At 41.3% G+C, this 16,762-nt stretch overlaps 1 protein-coding gene across 1 annotated transcript in view; it reads right to left on the reverse strand.

The window, feature by feature from the left end:
* Positions 1–614: 614 nt before the first annotated feature.
* The window catches only part of ntrk1 (neurotrophic tyrosine kinase, receptor, type 1), a 29,916-nt gene continuing 13,768 nt past the window's right edge, over positions 615–16,762 (reverse strand). The window contains exons 7-17 of the mRNA XM_041044464.1: positions 16,516–16,654; positions 14,326–14,658; positions 13,979–13,996; positions 13,806–13,864; positions 13,604–13,706; positions 11,942–12,097; positions 11,395–11,525; positions 9,396–9,568; positions 5,985–6,225; positions 4,315–4,473; positions 615–800 (exon numbers count right to left, since the gene is read on the reverse strand). Coding sequence (XP_040900398.1) covers positions 615–800; positions 4,315–4,473; positions 5,985–6,225; positions 9,396–9,568; positions 11,395–11,525; positions 11,942–12,097; positions 13,604–13,706; positions 13,806–13,864; positions 13,979–13,996; positions 14,326–14,658; positions 16,516–16,654 — 1,698 coding nt within the window. The remainder of the gene's footprint in view (positions 801–4,314; positions 4,474–5,984; positions 6,226–9,395; positions 9,569–11,394; positions 11,526–11,941; positions 12,098–13,603; positions 13,707–13,805; positions 13,865–13,978; positions 13,997–14,325; positions 14,659–16,515; positions 16,655–16,762) is intronic.

Raw genomic sequence — 16,762 nt, forward strand, 5'->3', positions numbered from 1 at the left:
CCAGATCTGTAATTCACTTTTGACTCATGATGTGAAGTGCCCTCTCTTGTAATCATCTGTTTCATTTTCTAATTGCCTTTCAACACAAGTGTCAGCGGTAGAGTTTCACAAAATGTACCACAGCTCAGCTCACAAGCCTCAGCAGGGACTTCAGAGCCAAAAATCCCCGACAAGCCATCGTCTGAAATCGCATTCCCAGCTACGTAAAGCCCATATACTGTTACTCCAATGCTCAGCCATGCATGTCCCACCATCAAGCTCCCACTTCAGATAAACATTAAGCACTTCGGTAAACATTTGACAGGTTTCCAGAGAACGACGGGGCATTGAACAGGCGTCAGGGTGGAGGTGGGAAAAGGCAAAATTGAAGTGGAAAAGTTGCTGCAAAGTGTTTGTCCTGTCCGTAAAGCATCAAGGCTGGAACGGCCGGTGGACGGTGGAATTACCTCCCTACTGGTCTGAACTGGTTGAAAGGATAAAAGAAAAACTAGACTTTTAAACTTAAGCCAAGAGGAATCTAATGGAATTAAAACAAGATGTTGTTTTAAGTCTCAAATCAAAACACCAACCTCCCCGGCCTCTGATTTCTGCTCCGCTGTTGCCTCTCTGCCTCTTTATCCCAGGATATCCAGGTAAACGGGTGGGTTCTTGACCAGGGCCAGCAGGCGGCTGTGGATGTCCTTGATGACCATCCTCTGCTGGGGCTCTCTCTGCCAGCAGCCCTGCATCAACAGGTACACCTCCTTGGGGCAGGTGCGTGGCCTTTCCAGTTCCCGTCCCTGCGTGATGCATTCGATGGCCTGTAGGGGTAGGAATTGCAAATAAGACTATATCGAAAGGATCTATTGAGTAACAAGATATGGTCAAAAATTTCAAAACATAAAATAAAAATTGTATTGCTTCACATCCAGCACTTTTAATGGCATCAATACTGGATTTTTGAGGATCTTTGATGTGTGAGATTTAGAAGAAGACTAAAGCCCAAATCAATACCACATAATAAATGTCATAGTGTATTGTTTTAGCAGTTAATATACAAAAAATATCAACATACTTACCAGTAGGGCTGGGTATCAAATTAAATACTTAAGGTAAGCTAAGGTACGACCGAATTTCCACGATACTATCTTGTATCAAAAAATGTAATTTAGTTCGATACCAAATTTCGATGCCTAATGGGTTAAACTCGTCAACGTCAGTGAGCCAATAAGCTTGCAGCATGTCTGACGTGCCAAGCTCAAAAAAAGGGCCGGTGATTGGCCGTGTCCAGTCATCCAGGAAAAACACTAGTTTAAGCCACGCCCACCAAGCCACGCTCCAGGTGTTTTCCACATTTTACACGGATTGCGGTCAGAACAATGCGCGCGACGCGACAGGCTGTCGCTTGAGCTACGTAGTTCACGCTGTCGCGACGCTGTTAGCTACGTTTGTTTGAGCTACGTGCATATCCGTGTGAAATGTGGAAAAGAGCTAGAGCTTGGCTCCATTTTAGCCGCATCGATGCTAACAGCGCACAATGCAAAATATGTATAGGCATGAAGGACGCTCTGCCAATGCTTTCTGACTTGGCAGCAAGTTATCTCTGTTTGCAAGCAACATCCACACCTTCAGAGCGTACATTTTCTCCAGCTGGGGATACTATATTAGCCTGGACCGAGCTTGTCTGACACCTGAAAAGCAGACATGCTGATTTTTCTAAAGAAGAACTGGTGAGTGATATAATGGCAGTAAGCTGCAGTAAGCCTAATACACTGACTTGAAACTGTTAATTTTGCACTGAAAACTATTTGCACTGGTTCATTTTGCTGGTTACATTTGTTACGTTTTACTTTTTTCACTTTTTACTTTGCACGGTGGACATACCAGTACTTTTTGTAATGGAGATACTGTTTGTAAACCTCAAACGATGACGACAATCTTTACGTTTATCCCTCATCAGTAGCTTTAGTATCTGTGCCAGGTGTGGCAATAGTTATCATTTTATTTGTCAAGGTTCTAAGATGTCTGCCTGGAAGGTTTTCTTTGTGATACTTACAACAGTGAAAAAATTACATTTCATAAAAAATCCTGAGGCAATGTCCTTGTTACTCTGGATCAACAGACTTTGGAACAACTTTTAACCCAAGAAACAGTCTCTTCAAAGGGACCATGGACAATAACATCATGCTCATTTCTATCTGCAGCCCCTTGGTATGTCACAATTAAAACACACACGACGTGACAGAATTACACACTGCAGAACATCACACACCATGACAGGACAGTAACAAGTGTGTACAGTATTAGATCAGACAAAGGGGCAGAGTATTCTAACATTCATTCAGACAGACTTCTGAATCACCAAAATCTCTCTCCTGCACCAAGGGCAAATATCTTTTTATTTTTTTTTCAGGAAGCCGACGCTTTTTTTGCACAGCAGCCTTGGTATCTACAGATTTGGAGAGTCTGTGTCCATTAGCAGAGACCTCGAGGACAAATGAGCACAGCCAAAATACGAATAACCTCTAGCTCAGACACTAATGGCTGCAATGACTGATTGAGTTCACACGCTCTTGCTGCTCAGTGAATAAATCACTGTCGAGGATGAGAGAGAGGATTTCCCTGAGCTCTCCATTTGAAGGGTCACTGACTCAGTCTCTTCCCCATTGTTAACCTTGGCCTGATCCAATGAACAGAAGAGGCCTGTCAGCGCTGAGCCATCAGTCAGTCTCACAGCTGAACATGAAGACTCATGACGGCCGCCCAAAATGGCTGCTGCCGAGTCAGTATTTTGGGATGATTTATCTACGCCACTTTGTGTTTGGGCAACATGATAATTTCACCTGTCCCTCATTGGCCGAGACAGATTGGGTTAACAAGGTTACAGCTCATTGGCCTTGGGCAAAAATGAAAACCAATGAGATTAGAATTGAGTGCAAGGGAAAAGTGATCTACCCTTCTCTTGAAAGGAGAGAGGGTTTTGTGCTGTAATAGCACCGTTGTGGTTGCAATGGAGTCCCACTTCTTGGTGCTTCAGCTGAAAGGGCCAGACTGGACTGCCCTTAATTACTATGAACTTATTGATTAGTTTCATAGTGCAGAGCAGCGTAAAACTTCAGCAACATAAGCTCCAAAGCATCTACTACTACAATGAAAATGTTGAAAGCCAATGGTGGAGAAAGCATTCAGATCCTTTACTCAGGTAGAAGTACTTTTACCAAACTGTGAAAAATAGTCTTTATGAGTAAAAGTCATGTGTTGAAAATATTACTTAAGTAGAAGTAATAAGTACAACCAGGAAAATGTACTCAAAGTGTTTAAAGTACTCATACTCACGCATAATGTGCAGCTTTTACCTGCTGTAGTTTCAGTTTCATTTATTGAGGTTTTCAGATAAAATTCAATTACCCCATGCTGAAATAAATTCTGATGCCTGACAGGAAAAGTTCAAACCAAAGAGCGAAATCCTAAACAACGACAACAACAGCGAGTAAGCACCCGTGTCAACTGAAATTTGGACTATCTCTAGGTTTTTCTCCCCACTGGCCACACAAATAAAAAAAAAAACTTTACTGATGTCCTGTTGTGTTTTTGCCTATATTTATTTATATTTTGGCAAGTTGGCACCATTGAAAGTATGCCAAATGAGCTGCCAGTACTTCCTGTTCTTGAGGAATTCATGAATACACGGAAGAATATCACTGGATTTCTTTGAGGCTGGAGAAAACTTATAACCGTAATAATTCTCAGGCGAGTTCTGCAGTTATAAGGAACGTCTTTGTTCTATGATTTCTAAGCAGATTTATGGACATATCATGATGGAGGTAATTTTATCCTCACAGAGTGTAAGTGACATGTCTGTGTTTTCAGGTGTTTATCCTTCTTGAATTTTAACCTGACAAATTTTAACGCAAACTGCAGCAGCAGGGGCGCCTTAATTGCCTTTCACCTTGCCTCACATGTCGCTAATGCAGCTTAAAGGAGTATTTCAACATTTTGGGAAACAAATGCACAGCAAATGGTCAGTTAGCTTAGTTTAGCACAAAGACTGGAAATAAGGAATCAGCTAGTCTGGCTCTGTTCATAGGTAGAAACATCCACATACAAGCATTTCTATGCTCAGTTAACATCTTATATCTTGTTATATATATATCTTTTAATATGTTCATAAAGTGTAATTTTCCTCTGACTGGTGATAATAAGAGGGATAAAAATCAGCTGACACTTGACAAAATGAGAAAACAAAAATCCACAACAAGGCCACACAAAATAATTACTCATGTGCAAATAAACAATAACACCTTAATCACTGAATAACTTTCTGTCCCAACCCACCTCACTGTTGGACAGCTGGTACCAGGGCTGTTTGCCGTAGGTGAAGATTTCCCAGAGGACCACGCCAAAGCTCCAGATGTCGCTCTCCGTGGTGAACTTCCTGTACATGATGCTCTCCGGGGGCATCCAGCGGATTGGCAGCATGGTGCGTCCACCCACCTGAGAAAGAAGACAACATAGGTAACATGTACTAACTCTACATCCAATATAAGTTAATACGCAGGAGAATATAAAGCACTTTCACCTGATTTTACATTATAAAAGCATAATAAAACATTTTTGCCTTTTGATGGAATTAAACAAACTGTCACATCCAGCTCCTGAGTCAGGTCCTGTTTGTCTGTTTGTTCCTTGATACGTTTAGTTAGTTTTTTGTTTTACTTTGAAATTACTGATCCCTTTGTCTTTTTTGGAGATTCACTTCTTGTCTTCCTTTGTTTCCCGCCTCTGTGATTACCTGTCCCGCCCCTAATGTGTTGCACCTGTGTCTAATTGTTTCCCCGCCTCCTAGTGTATTTAAGTCTTGGTCTCCCCTTTGTTCTCTGGCAGATCGTTTTTGTCTGTGTAGTCAAGCGTTCCAACATTTGTTTGTGTTACTCCCTGTGTGTTTTGACCTGGTTTGTTCTCCTTGCGGTTTTATCCTTTGCCTTACGATTTTGATACCTCTGCCTGATTTTGGACTGCCTTTCTGTGTACCAACCTTGTTTGGAGTAAAGACCAGCTTTTGCCTCTTATTCATGTGTACTCAAGTTGTGCATTTGAGTCCCCTTTCTGAGCCCTCCCTCTCTGACACAGACATGCCATCCTTTAATACCATAAACAGTTTTTAAGCAAATCTCAAACAAATTCCTCTTCCTCTTCATCCTTGAACTATCAGTAACTAACCTGAAGAGCAGACATTCTGGACAAAAAGAGTTTTAACATCCAAAAAAGCTTCAGTTCATAGGATTTTAATTCAGTGCGAAAGAGAAAATGAACTCACAGCCACTAAAATCAGCTTAGATAGTCTCTTTGGTTTGTAATGTTTGCTAAATATGTGAGTCCTCAAAGCAGTTGTCCATTGACGTTGCCTTAATGAAGTGCATGAAAAATGCTGTTTCAGAGCTGTTTGAGAGCAAAATCATGCTGTAACAGAGATGACCTCTGCAAATCAGAATCAGGCTCAAATCACAAAGGCCTTTCAGACTGAAAAATGCAAACAAGCACAGTACTATTTATCAGCTTGGCTGAAAACCTTCACCAAATGGAATATAAATGCAATGCAGTTCTCCACAGTTTCTCACAGGTTACTAGATAACATACATTAACAGATCAAAATGTACTACAGGCTCATTTCAGAAAACTATGAAGTGCCACATGTGTCAGGACAAGGAGAAACCATGCTGATTTGCAGCTAATTAGATATCTAAAGGAATTTATTTGTTAGGCACCTCTAAACATTCAGGCGATCTGACTCTTAATACTCACAGTGCCCATAAAAGAACGACAGGATACAAATCCCAAACACAGTGTTTAATGGGAAAAACAACGTTAAAGGTTGGTGTCTGATAAGCCAGCAGAGCTTCCTTCATGGAAAGCTTTGCAATAACAAAATAAAACAAAGGCAAAAGGCCAAAAAAAAAAAAAAAACAACAACAAACAGTCTAGTCTCATCTTTTCCAGCCACTTACTCGATAGTAGTCTGTGCTGTAGATGTCTCGTGACATGCCAAAGTCTCCGATTTTGACCACCAGGCCCTCGCCCACCAGACAGTTGCGGGTTGCCAGGTCACGGTGAACAAAGTGCAGTGATGCCAGGTAGACCATGCCCGAGGCAATCTGGGCGGCAATGTGCAGCATCTGAGGCAGAGTTAACTGACCCAGCGGCGGCATCTTCGACTCCTCCAGGATACGAGCATCAGGGCCGTGAGCTCTACAGGCACAGGAGACATGAGAGAGTGTTTCTGGATCAAAGCTGCTTGATGCACATCACTGTAATGATGTAAAGCATAAGGATATTATTCTTAGACAGTTGTTATAGACAGTTGTTATGGAACATGTGAGATGAGAAGGGGAAATCAGACCCAAGAAGTGGTGGAAGAAGCATTTAGACCCTTAAGTAAAAGTACTAATACAACAATGTAGAAATACTCCATTACAATTAAGACTATTGCTTTCACTTAAATTAAACTAGTGATTATATATTACATTATTGGACTGTTAATATTGATGCAACACTGTATGAGCAGCATTTTACTGTTGTAGCTGGACGAGGTAGTTGTATGTACTTTATATATAGTAGATGAAACAATGCCCCAACTAGACACAAGGAGTCACAAGCTAATGATTGCTTCACTGTGACTGTGTAATCGTACTTTAACACTGAAAAAAAAATTACACTTGGTTATAGAAGATTCTTGAAACCAACGGAGTGGACACTTTTTAATGAAGACGTAGCTTACACATAATGCACTATTTCAAATTTCCGAAGCTTCATTGCTTTTTTTAAACTACTTTTGAGCTCAGACAGGTTAATAGTTGTCTAATTTGCATGCTTGTTTCAAGAAATTCAAGAGATCTTTTTTAGCAGTTCAGTTGAGTTATAATCATATGCGGCAAATTGCCTTTATTTCCAGCATTAGTAGCTGAACCCCTGACCTCTTTGAAGTGTAAAGGCGACTGTATGTATTTCCATATGTAAAGAACAGAACATGCTGGCCTCTGCTGTTCTTCTCTGTTTCTATTGGCTGCTCAAATTAATCAAACGGTGGGGTTGGTTTCTCAATATGTTGGTAACTATGGCATCAACCTCAGTTGACCTCCAGGACAATGAGCTCAGCATGCAATCTGCAGATTGAACATTTCTGACATGTATGAGCTCTTGAGAGCATTAGAGATGTGGTCAGCGTGACCATTCCATAATAAAGCCATTTAACAGTGATGGTTAATAGAAAACATAAGGCTTGTAATACGCCTACAATTGATTTGCAATAATGCAATTCAGAGATGCAGAGCACATTGACTCTCAGTTGTTCTTGTGGATCATAAACACCCACTCTCACGTCCAACTCCAGCCTAAATGAGCAAATCACAGATGATGTGTCTCCATCCATCCTAATATCTCTCCTCTCCACTTTGTCCCCCTCCTTACAAAGGAAGTTGTCTATACAATCACTATTAGTTTAAGAGGCAGGTGGCAGGGTGGGAAAGCAGCTGCATTGTGGGGGCCCTCAGACATTTCACCCATTCTGTCTGCTGGAAATGCGATTTCCATCCATTCGTGAACATATATCTCAGGCAAAGTCTGTGAGCATGCCTGTGTGTGTGTGTGTTTTCATTCCCAATCTGTCTCCTGTGGAGGACACCTGGCAGACAGCATCAACTGCGTCTGCTCTAATAGTTTTGTCAGATGGTTTCCCAGGTGCCAAGTGAGCTCTAATAGATCAACATTGTCTCAGCCTCTCCAGAGGTTTCTAAACTTAGATGTTTTTAAATTACACTTTAAATGACTGAAAGAACATGTTTTGAATCTCTTCCGTCACCACGTCACACAACAATTCAAGCGTTGTTATGGGCTAATTTGCTACATAACCCCTTCTCGAGATATCACATTAGTTCAATATATGGTTCAAGGAAACTTGGCTATTTCTTCTTAAGTACTGAATCTGGTTATTTACTGTGTCCATCAGTATTCTAATAAAATCCTGCCACATTTGAAAATCACTCTATTTGCTATTATGATGTGAGGACACCTTGTAAATTATATATTTGCCCAGTGACATGCTCAGAATAACCTTTGCGACCAAAGATGAAACCTGCCTGAGATGCAACAAGATTTTTTCCATTTCTAATTTAGCAAAGCAAAATATTTTTCACTGAAGCCTCCATTTTCTGTAGCATTAGGATGATATAAATTCTAAGTGGAAGAAAAGGGAAGATAAAATATGGAGTAAAGACAAGTAATTGCTAAAATTAGAAAGAGTTTGAATCACTTTAGTCACAAATAGTGGGGAATTTATTTTAAATTTGTAATTTGAAATCAAAGACATGTCACATTTCCAGGGAATTTCAATCACTTGCAGTCTCTAGGTCGCCAGATAATTTAAAGCCATGCAAATGGGACCCGCAAGACCTTAAAGTGCAGAGATGGAAGAAAAGCAGCAACATCTAAAATATCAAAACAGTCTGAATAGTGAAGTACAAAGTCTTCCACAGCTGTCCTCATGCTTCATGCATTTCTACTTAAACACATCAAATCCACCAGCTATGCTGAGTGACCACTGGAACCACACGGTCCACTGAGGTCAGTTAAGTGGGTTTATCTTTTAAACACACATCAGCTTTGCCTGAAAGAAACTCTGCTGCTCATAGCAGCTTCAAGAAGTGCAGTCGCCCATGTGCTCGTCAGTGATTCTTACTTTCATCGGCTGTTTAAGTGTCAGAGATTAAAAACATTTACACACAGGAACCGACAAAACAGCAACAACAGTCTCTCACTGTAAAATCTCCAATATCTGCATTTATTAAATGTTAACTTAAGGCTGCAGCTATTAATGTTTTTTTTAAAAATCAGTGAATCTGCTGATTATTACATGAAAATATTGGAAAATGTCCCTCAAACCAAATATATTCAGTTTAATATCATGGAAGACTAAGAAAAATATTAAATATTCAATGTTGCAAAGCTAGAAACAGCGAATTTTGGAGTTCAAATGTCAAAACCATTACAGGTTTTTCCTAATAGATTAATCGACTAATCACTTCAGCTTTGGAATAAATAATAAAATGAATAATGGCTGAATTCCATTTAAGCTGCTCCAGTTTCAGGGTCCTGGTATTGGTCATGGTGGTTCACTGTCACAATGTCATGGCTTCCTGGGGCACTTGAAAATGACAGTGCCTTTGTTAATGTTTTTAATTACACCTGAGCTTGTCTGCTGCAGAAAAGGAGCAGAACTGTTTGTGATACTGGTGCTTGAAAACAGTTTGTGGAGAAAATCTTACCTTTGACGCACATTTGGCAAAACTTCAACAGCTTTTCATCTGTGAGTTTTACTGAGTTATTGAGATGAGGAGGTCGTCATGAGATGCTCTACCACATACCTGAGAAAGCGATTGAGGTCTCCGTGCCTCATGTATTCAAACACCATGGCCAGTGGCTCTCCATCTGTACAGACACCATAGAATCGCACAATGTGCTGATGTTGGAGCACCGTCAGCAGCTCCGCCTCCCTCTGGAAGTCTTGCCGGGTCGACTCATTGGCGTCCTTCAGAGTCTGTCACCACAAAAGGGTCATACTTTTACATAAACATGCTATAAACACAACAGAAGACTTTAGGCTTATACAGTGGACCTCCCCTCAAAAAGGGAGGAAGATAAACAATAATAACACAGAAACAGTCATGTATAAAAAGTAAAGGAAATAAGAATTAATCTTAATCACAGACTAATTAGACATCATGAATGAAATATGATGACAAATTCTTTTTAAATTTTTCAAAAGTTACCAATGTGAACCGCAGTATTTCAGATCTATACACCACAATAATGGGCCATGTGTCACATCCAGCTCCTGAGTCAGGTCCTGTTTGTCTGTCTGTTCCTTGATAGTTTAGTTAGTTTCCTGTTTTACTTTGAAATTGCTAACCCCTTTGTCTTTTTTGTAGTTCACTTCCTGTCCTCCTTTGTTTCTCGCCTCTGTGATTACCTGTTACGCCCTTAATGTGTTGCACCTGTGTCTAATTGTTTCCCCGCCTCCTAGTGTATTTAAGTCTTGGTCTCCGCTTTGTTCTCTGCCAGATCGTCTTTGTCTGTAAAGCCAAGTGTTCCAGCATTTGTTCCTTGTGTTACTCCCTGTGTGTTTTGACCTGGTTTGTTTTCCTTGCGGTTTTTGCCTTTGCCTTACGATTTTGATCCCTCTGCCTGATTTTGGACTGCTTTTTCCCTGTGTACTCGAGTCGTGCATTTGAGTCCCTTTCTTTTTTGCCCTCCCTCTCTGACACCATGCTTTGTTAAGTAGACGGGAAAATGAGGGTGGTCAGACTCTCTGGTACGATGAGAAAGAATCTGAGAATTAGATTTGAAGGATTTAAAGATAATGGGAGAGAAAATGGGAAGAATATGTGTTTATATATAAACACACATATCCAATGAATATTTATGTCATATACTGAAATAAAGTTAAGTTGTCATAACAGAGACCTCGTTAGAGTCTCCAATCTTGCAGATCTTTTTTGCAGCACTTTTTGGTTGTTGGGCTCAAAGTCAAATGTTAATTTTATGTATCTTTAAATTAACATTCAAAGCAACAAAAGCTGAAAAGTATAACAGGAAACTGTGTAGTGTGTATGTTTTGAATTAGTTTTGTTAACTGGGACCCAGAATTTGTTGTTGCACCTCCGGCTCATGAGCGATGATGTGTTGCAATAAAAGCATGTGTCTGATTAATGGGATGATAAAGATTAATCGTCTTGTTTTTATTCACTGTGGTTTGCATTAACCTGTTGTAACATGAGCCGCATATTAAACCACCTGACTGTCCTTTAACAAAGACATCTCGCTCTGAAACCGCAGGATGTTATTTCACTGTACGGAAGATTTAAGTATAAGTGCTGTGCGTTTACTTTTATTCTCGCCAGTGTAGTAGCAAAGTAGGTTTATTGAGTACTTAACTTTAAGTTTTTTAAGTATTTATTTTTGTGAAGAGTGAAGAGTAGAGCGCTGACAGAAAATGAAGGGTGAGAGATGGGGGGTGACAAGCATATTTTTAGGAAAGCACTGGCAGTTTTGCAGTTCATACAGAGAAATGAGTTTTTTGTTTTAAAAATTCAGGTACTGTTATTCTCTAACCTTTCCTCACTGTAGCTGTAATAATAAAATTTAGCTTTTGCTTAGTACATAATTTCATAGTTATTTTTACCCGTGGACTTTGAGCAAATTCTACAGTAAGTGTTCCTACTTAATCTCTCCATTGCTGCTTGGACCTCACACTGACAGCCGACATGGTTTCACTAATGCTGCCGAAGTTTAGAGGGAATAAAAATACATTAACAGTGAAATTGCTTTTGAAACAGTGGAGAGGAGCTTGTAAGAGTTACTTACCTTGATGGCGACCAGCATCTTGTCGCTGTCGGGGCTCAGGTTGGCACACTCTGCCAGGTAGACTTTGCCAAACGCTCCCTCACCCAGCTCCCACTTCAACACAATGTCCTGTCGTTTAATGTGCTGGACGCCTGATCATAAAATACAGAAAAGGTTTGAAAAGCTGGGTGAAAACACCTGGGAAGATTTGAACATCAGATGTTTTATTTATAGTAAAAGTTAATCACGTTTCACCACTCACGTTCTTTGTACATTGCTGTTCTTTCTGAAGTTTCTTTAGTGCTTATTGTAATCATCAGGCAAATACAACAGTAACAGCAACAGCCAATTGAATAGAAATATTTCAGAAGTTAACATAAATAAACAAATAAGCAACAAGAGTGATCAAAACGCCCCGCATGAAAAAATCTCCGGTGTAAATAAAAACAGCAACAATCAAGACATTGAAATCTCATTAAATTTTTTGAGAGTGGATTTTTGAGAGGGGATTCAGTAACAAACTACCAAGGGTCAGCAGAGTAGAAACAAGGTAAGCGATGGGACTCACACATGTCTTTGTCCTTGATGATGCCGCAGAAGTACTGTGGATTCTCTACAAAGCTGGATAAACCCGAGTCTTCATCTGAGGAAGGCGGGCTGGTTCCAAAGTTCATGAAACGAAGTGACACGGCCAGGTCATCCTCTGTACCCAAAACTGATGAACCTAATGAAACGGGGAGGGACACAAACAAGGAAAACTGAGAGATATGTAACACCTAATCAGTCTTCAACCATTTGTGATTGCAGTGGCCATCAAAAGAAGTAATTCAGAACCAATTTTTCCCCTTCGAGGAATCGACGCTCTCCGCTACCAACTTGGTTGCACATTTGTTGGTACCATGGTGACAGATGATGACAAGCTCTAATAATCACCATCATCAACCAAGCAGCAATCAGGCCACATTGAACTGAAAAAAACGACCATATAGGAAGCCTGAATGGTTAGCAACTCCTGACTACGGTGCGTATTAAAAGCCAAACAAGTGGGGCCCAAATTGTAAAACCCCACTCAGCAAGGCAAACCACAGAACCCCCAGAGTCCAACACGGTAGAAAATGGAACAACAAAGAGAGAGGCAATGGAGGGAAGGAAACAGGGAGCAGGGTCCACTTAGGCAATCAGGCCCACTTAGGCACTTTGAGAGTGAGAAGGGTAGATGTATGTATATGTGTGTGTGTGTGTATTGGGGGTGGGGTCTGAGTGGAGCTTTATCACGTCTAGCAGTTCCTCCATCCATCCATCCATCCATCCATCCATCTTCTTTAATGGCCCTCACCACGTGGCGGTGGCCAAGGGAGGTTTCTGCCGCCGTTCTCATGCAGTAATTAAGGCACTTTAGCCCGGCCGACACAGCGGCTGCCTGTGTGCAGAAGTTACAGCCGAGTGGAAATCCTATATTAGTCAGTCTCTCGTGTGCATTACCCTCTGAGAGCCTGACAGAACCATCTGCGACTTGAAACAATAATTTGGCAGAACGTTTGATTATGGCTCATTCCCGCTCAAATATGCGTTTTCAGATGTGGTTCTGGGCTGAGACGATGTGTTCTACTGGTTTAGAGCCCTTTCATCACGTGAGCACAGCAACAGACAGATAGGGAAATTTCTCAATCTGCCCACCAGCACCACTACAGCTCCTCTAAATGATCTTTGACAAAGGCTAGCTGTGTCCCCGTCTTTCCAGTCTTAATGCTAAGCTAAGCTAGCTGGCTGCTGGCTGTAGCTTCATATTTGTCTCACAGACATGAAATAAGTGTAATAAATAAGAAGCAAATGTATTTCCCACAATGTCAAACTATTCCTTTAACATGGGCATTTTTCACATCTATCACATTTGTAGATATTACAGCACTTCTTCTATTTTTATTCATAATGTCTGGAAACTGAGTGCTGCCTGGGCAGTTAAATGTGAACTTCATAAAATGATGGTAAAAAAAAAAGATATAAACATCAGACAGAGAGCTGTAAGAGCATTTCATAACAACTGCAAAAACATCCTTAAATAAGGATCCAACATGTGCATACTCAGGGACGATTTCTTTGAAACAGTTCAACATTTTGGGAAATTAGCTTATGCTCTTTCTTGCTGAGAAGATTTTTACAGTTAGGTTGTGTTCAGCAAACCAGATTTAACATGTTAATTACTGAGCTATAGAGGTGAATACCAACTTACGGTGAATACCGAACTTGGAATGCTGGCCGCACTTGTTAATGACCAAAACCATGATGAGGAGAAAAGTGCAGGCAAACACAGCAAGACCCACAGCTACAGACACCTGTTCAAACAAAGACAAGCAGACAGAGTCACACTCAGCAGCATTATTGATGTGACAGTCATTACATTTTGTAGTGGGAATGACGAAGCACGGACGTACCACAAACACTCGACTCTCTGGGTTCTCTGTGACATCCATGTCTGATTTGTTGGTGGGAACTGAGGGGTAGAAATGAACAAGATTTGTTAAAGAAAAATCTCACACCGGATCCATGTGGTTTACAGGGGACATGCTGACATGTTTAGGAGAATCTAAATCAATCAAAGACTTACTTGGATCCACATCAAGGACTGGCATGTGGGAAGTGAGAGCACAAACACTTTTATGAAGGCACGGTGAGTATATACAATGATACAACCTGCGCTGTTCAAGGTTATACTCACTATTTAGGGACAAGCATTCACACACAATCTCTTTCAATATAACAACTCCATATGTTGTGGACCTTAATGTAAAGAGTTACCAATTAACTGTTTCAACACTGGACCAAGCAGTGTTAGAATTATAAGATATTTAGATAAATTTCTCCTTCAGCCGCCCTAATGGCCTCCTCTGTTTTGTTATGGCGCACTGCTCGGAAAAAACATCCTGCCGCTACAAAACAATTTCAGGAACTTACCAGGAATGATCCCCTCAGGATCGAGCGGGTCGAACGGGTTGTCCATAAACATGCCAGTGGCGGTGGCCTCATCCCTTCCCAGTCTGTTCTGCACAATCAGAGTGTAGTAGCCGTTGTTGATGTGCGTGGGCTTGTTGAGGAAGAGACAACCGTGTTTCACTGATCCGTCTGATGAGTCGGTGATGAACTGGGTGTATGTATATGGGGTCTCCTTCAGTGTTTTGCCATTGTACAGCCAGGTGATGTTTGGTTCAGGGTTGCCGTCCACAGCAAAGGGGAAACACCAAAAATGCTGCTGGACAGCGTCTCTCAGGAAGAGGATTTTGACTGGAACTGTTGGGAGATGACAAATTTGGGAGTGTAACTCTCTTTACCTCCTCGTATCAGTGATACGAAGTTTTAACTGCTTCATATACTTAAAATGTAAAAGTTTAAAACAATCTGAAAAGTTACTATTAAGTATAGTTGTCAGATAAATGTAGAGAAGGAGAAGTTTATAAAGTATCATAAAATAGAGACACTCAAGTTTGTGCTGAATGTGCACCTTGATCATAGACAACATAAAGGTGAGTCAAGTGCCCCTTAGGTTCCTTCTGAGTTTCCATGAATCAATGTTCTCCATCTGTACTGCAAACCTGTCCTGACCTGCTATGAATAATGAATCCTGGTCGTCGGTGGGACCCTGACCACAAAAGCTACCTGGAAGCTCGGCTGGAAGTGAAGTTACAGGAAATGGCCTCATTTAGATCGAACACGACTCTCAAGTGTAGAGACCCCTCATTCGGCTCGGGCCATTCCGCTGCTCTTAACCCGTGACCCGGCCTCAGAAAGTGCTGTGCTAAGGGGGATACCGAGGCATATGTCTCTTTACTCAGGGCTAAAGTCTGTTACACTAAGCGAAAATTAGCGCTATTTATCACATTTAACTAATCATCCATTAGCGACCTCTACTAATCTTACACAAGCTATTTCACTGCAGGGGTTAAAATGAAGGCTAGAATTATGCTTAATGAGCCTGGCAGTTCTCAGACTTCACTGCAGAATTAGACAATGAACATCTTGAAAAATGTTTCCTGACGTTGTTCCAGGCAGGTTCACAGTTAATCAGAACCTCTGCATACAAAATGTTCACTTCTGTGATTATGGATATTGATCAAATGTACGCTCTGAATTCACCTTTAAACTTTAAAGTTGGAAAAAAAAAAAAGGACTTTCCAAAAAACACGATTCAGAAAAGCTCTTTTATGAAAAGGAAGCTACACGAGTGCAATGAATCAATGGCACAGAGAGCCACTCAGCAGTAAACACCCACTGTTCTGGGAGGTAATTAAGAGTAATTAAAGGGCTAGCGGTTAACGAGTGTCCGTCCACCAGGGGGGCTGATGTTGATAGATTAGCTGCACTAACGCATTTACAGACTGCCAATCACTGCGGATGAAGCGGTTTTCCGGAGTAGGAGGGAAAAGTCCATTAGCACAGGCTCAAATCAGATATTCGCACGGGTTATCAGCCCCTTTTTTCCTGATGTTCATTATCTGTCCCTTGATGCTCGTGCATTGGCTTCAGCTGATTGGCGCCTTCGCTCTTTTTGGCTTTATTTTCTAATGAGTGTCACTGAGTTGGTGATATATGATATTGTTTGGGCAGTATTGTCAGTAATGTATCGCTAATGCGTCTGACTGTGTTTTCTGTGGGACCACTGGGTGCTGTCACTCTTCCGTGTGCCTCAACTTCCAGATGCATTAGTGCAAAGAGAAAATAACAGTAAACCTCCTGGGTCAAGCTGCAAGTGTAATTTAGAAGTACAGTGTATATGAGGTGAAGGAGTACTTTGAGAGCAAGGAGAGGTAAGTTCACTTTCCTTTGTCCTCTCATTGTATCCCTGCATTAAATGGCAAGCCATACCTGCAGCACTTCACTCATATTATTTTAACACTTTTCACCAGTCGCCAGAGTGAGTGGCAGATGACAGAGAACTCCATTAGAGGCATGGTGGGTACATACTCGTATTTGTACAAGGGGCATTTAGAAGAAATCAGCGCAGTGCATTTTTCTTTTCTCTGGCTGTCCACCCTGCCTGCACTAGAAAAATGGCCCCAGTGTGCTCTCGCCCTAGCCTCCATTAAGCCCGACGACTTGTATTAAGCCTGCGAGCTTTCAGGAGTGTGGTTTTATTTTGCAGGCACTTACACTCAATGTCCAGTTGCACCATATCCTCCCTGGGCCCAGCCTGGTTCTCTGCCTCGCAAGTGAGATTGCGCAGGTTGTCTTTGGAGGAAACGTTGGCGAGGTACAGGATCAGCTTTAATGTGGAGCCCCAGATTCTCTCCTGCAGCAGCCGACAGGGCAAACAAAGAGCAGAGGAGGTTAATCCAGCCGGGTCACAGCTGCACAACTACCACTGGATTGCTTAGAGTTATACAGGTAAGAGGGATGA

The sequence above is a fragment of the Toxotes jaculatrix genome, chromosome 8 (assembly GCF_017976425.1).
Source record: "Toxotes jaculatrix isolate fToxJac2 chromosome 8, fToxJac2.pri, whole genome shotgun sequence".
Lineage (NCBI taxonomy): Eukaryota > Metazoa > Chordata > Actinopteri > Toxotidae > Toxotes > Toxotes jaculatrix.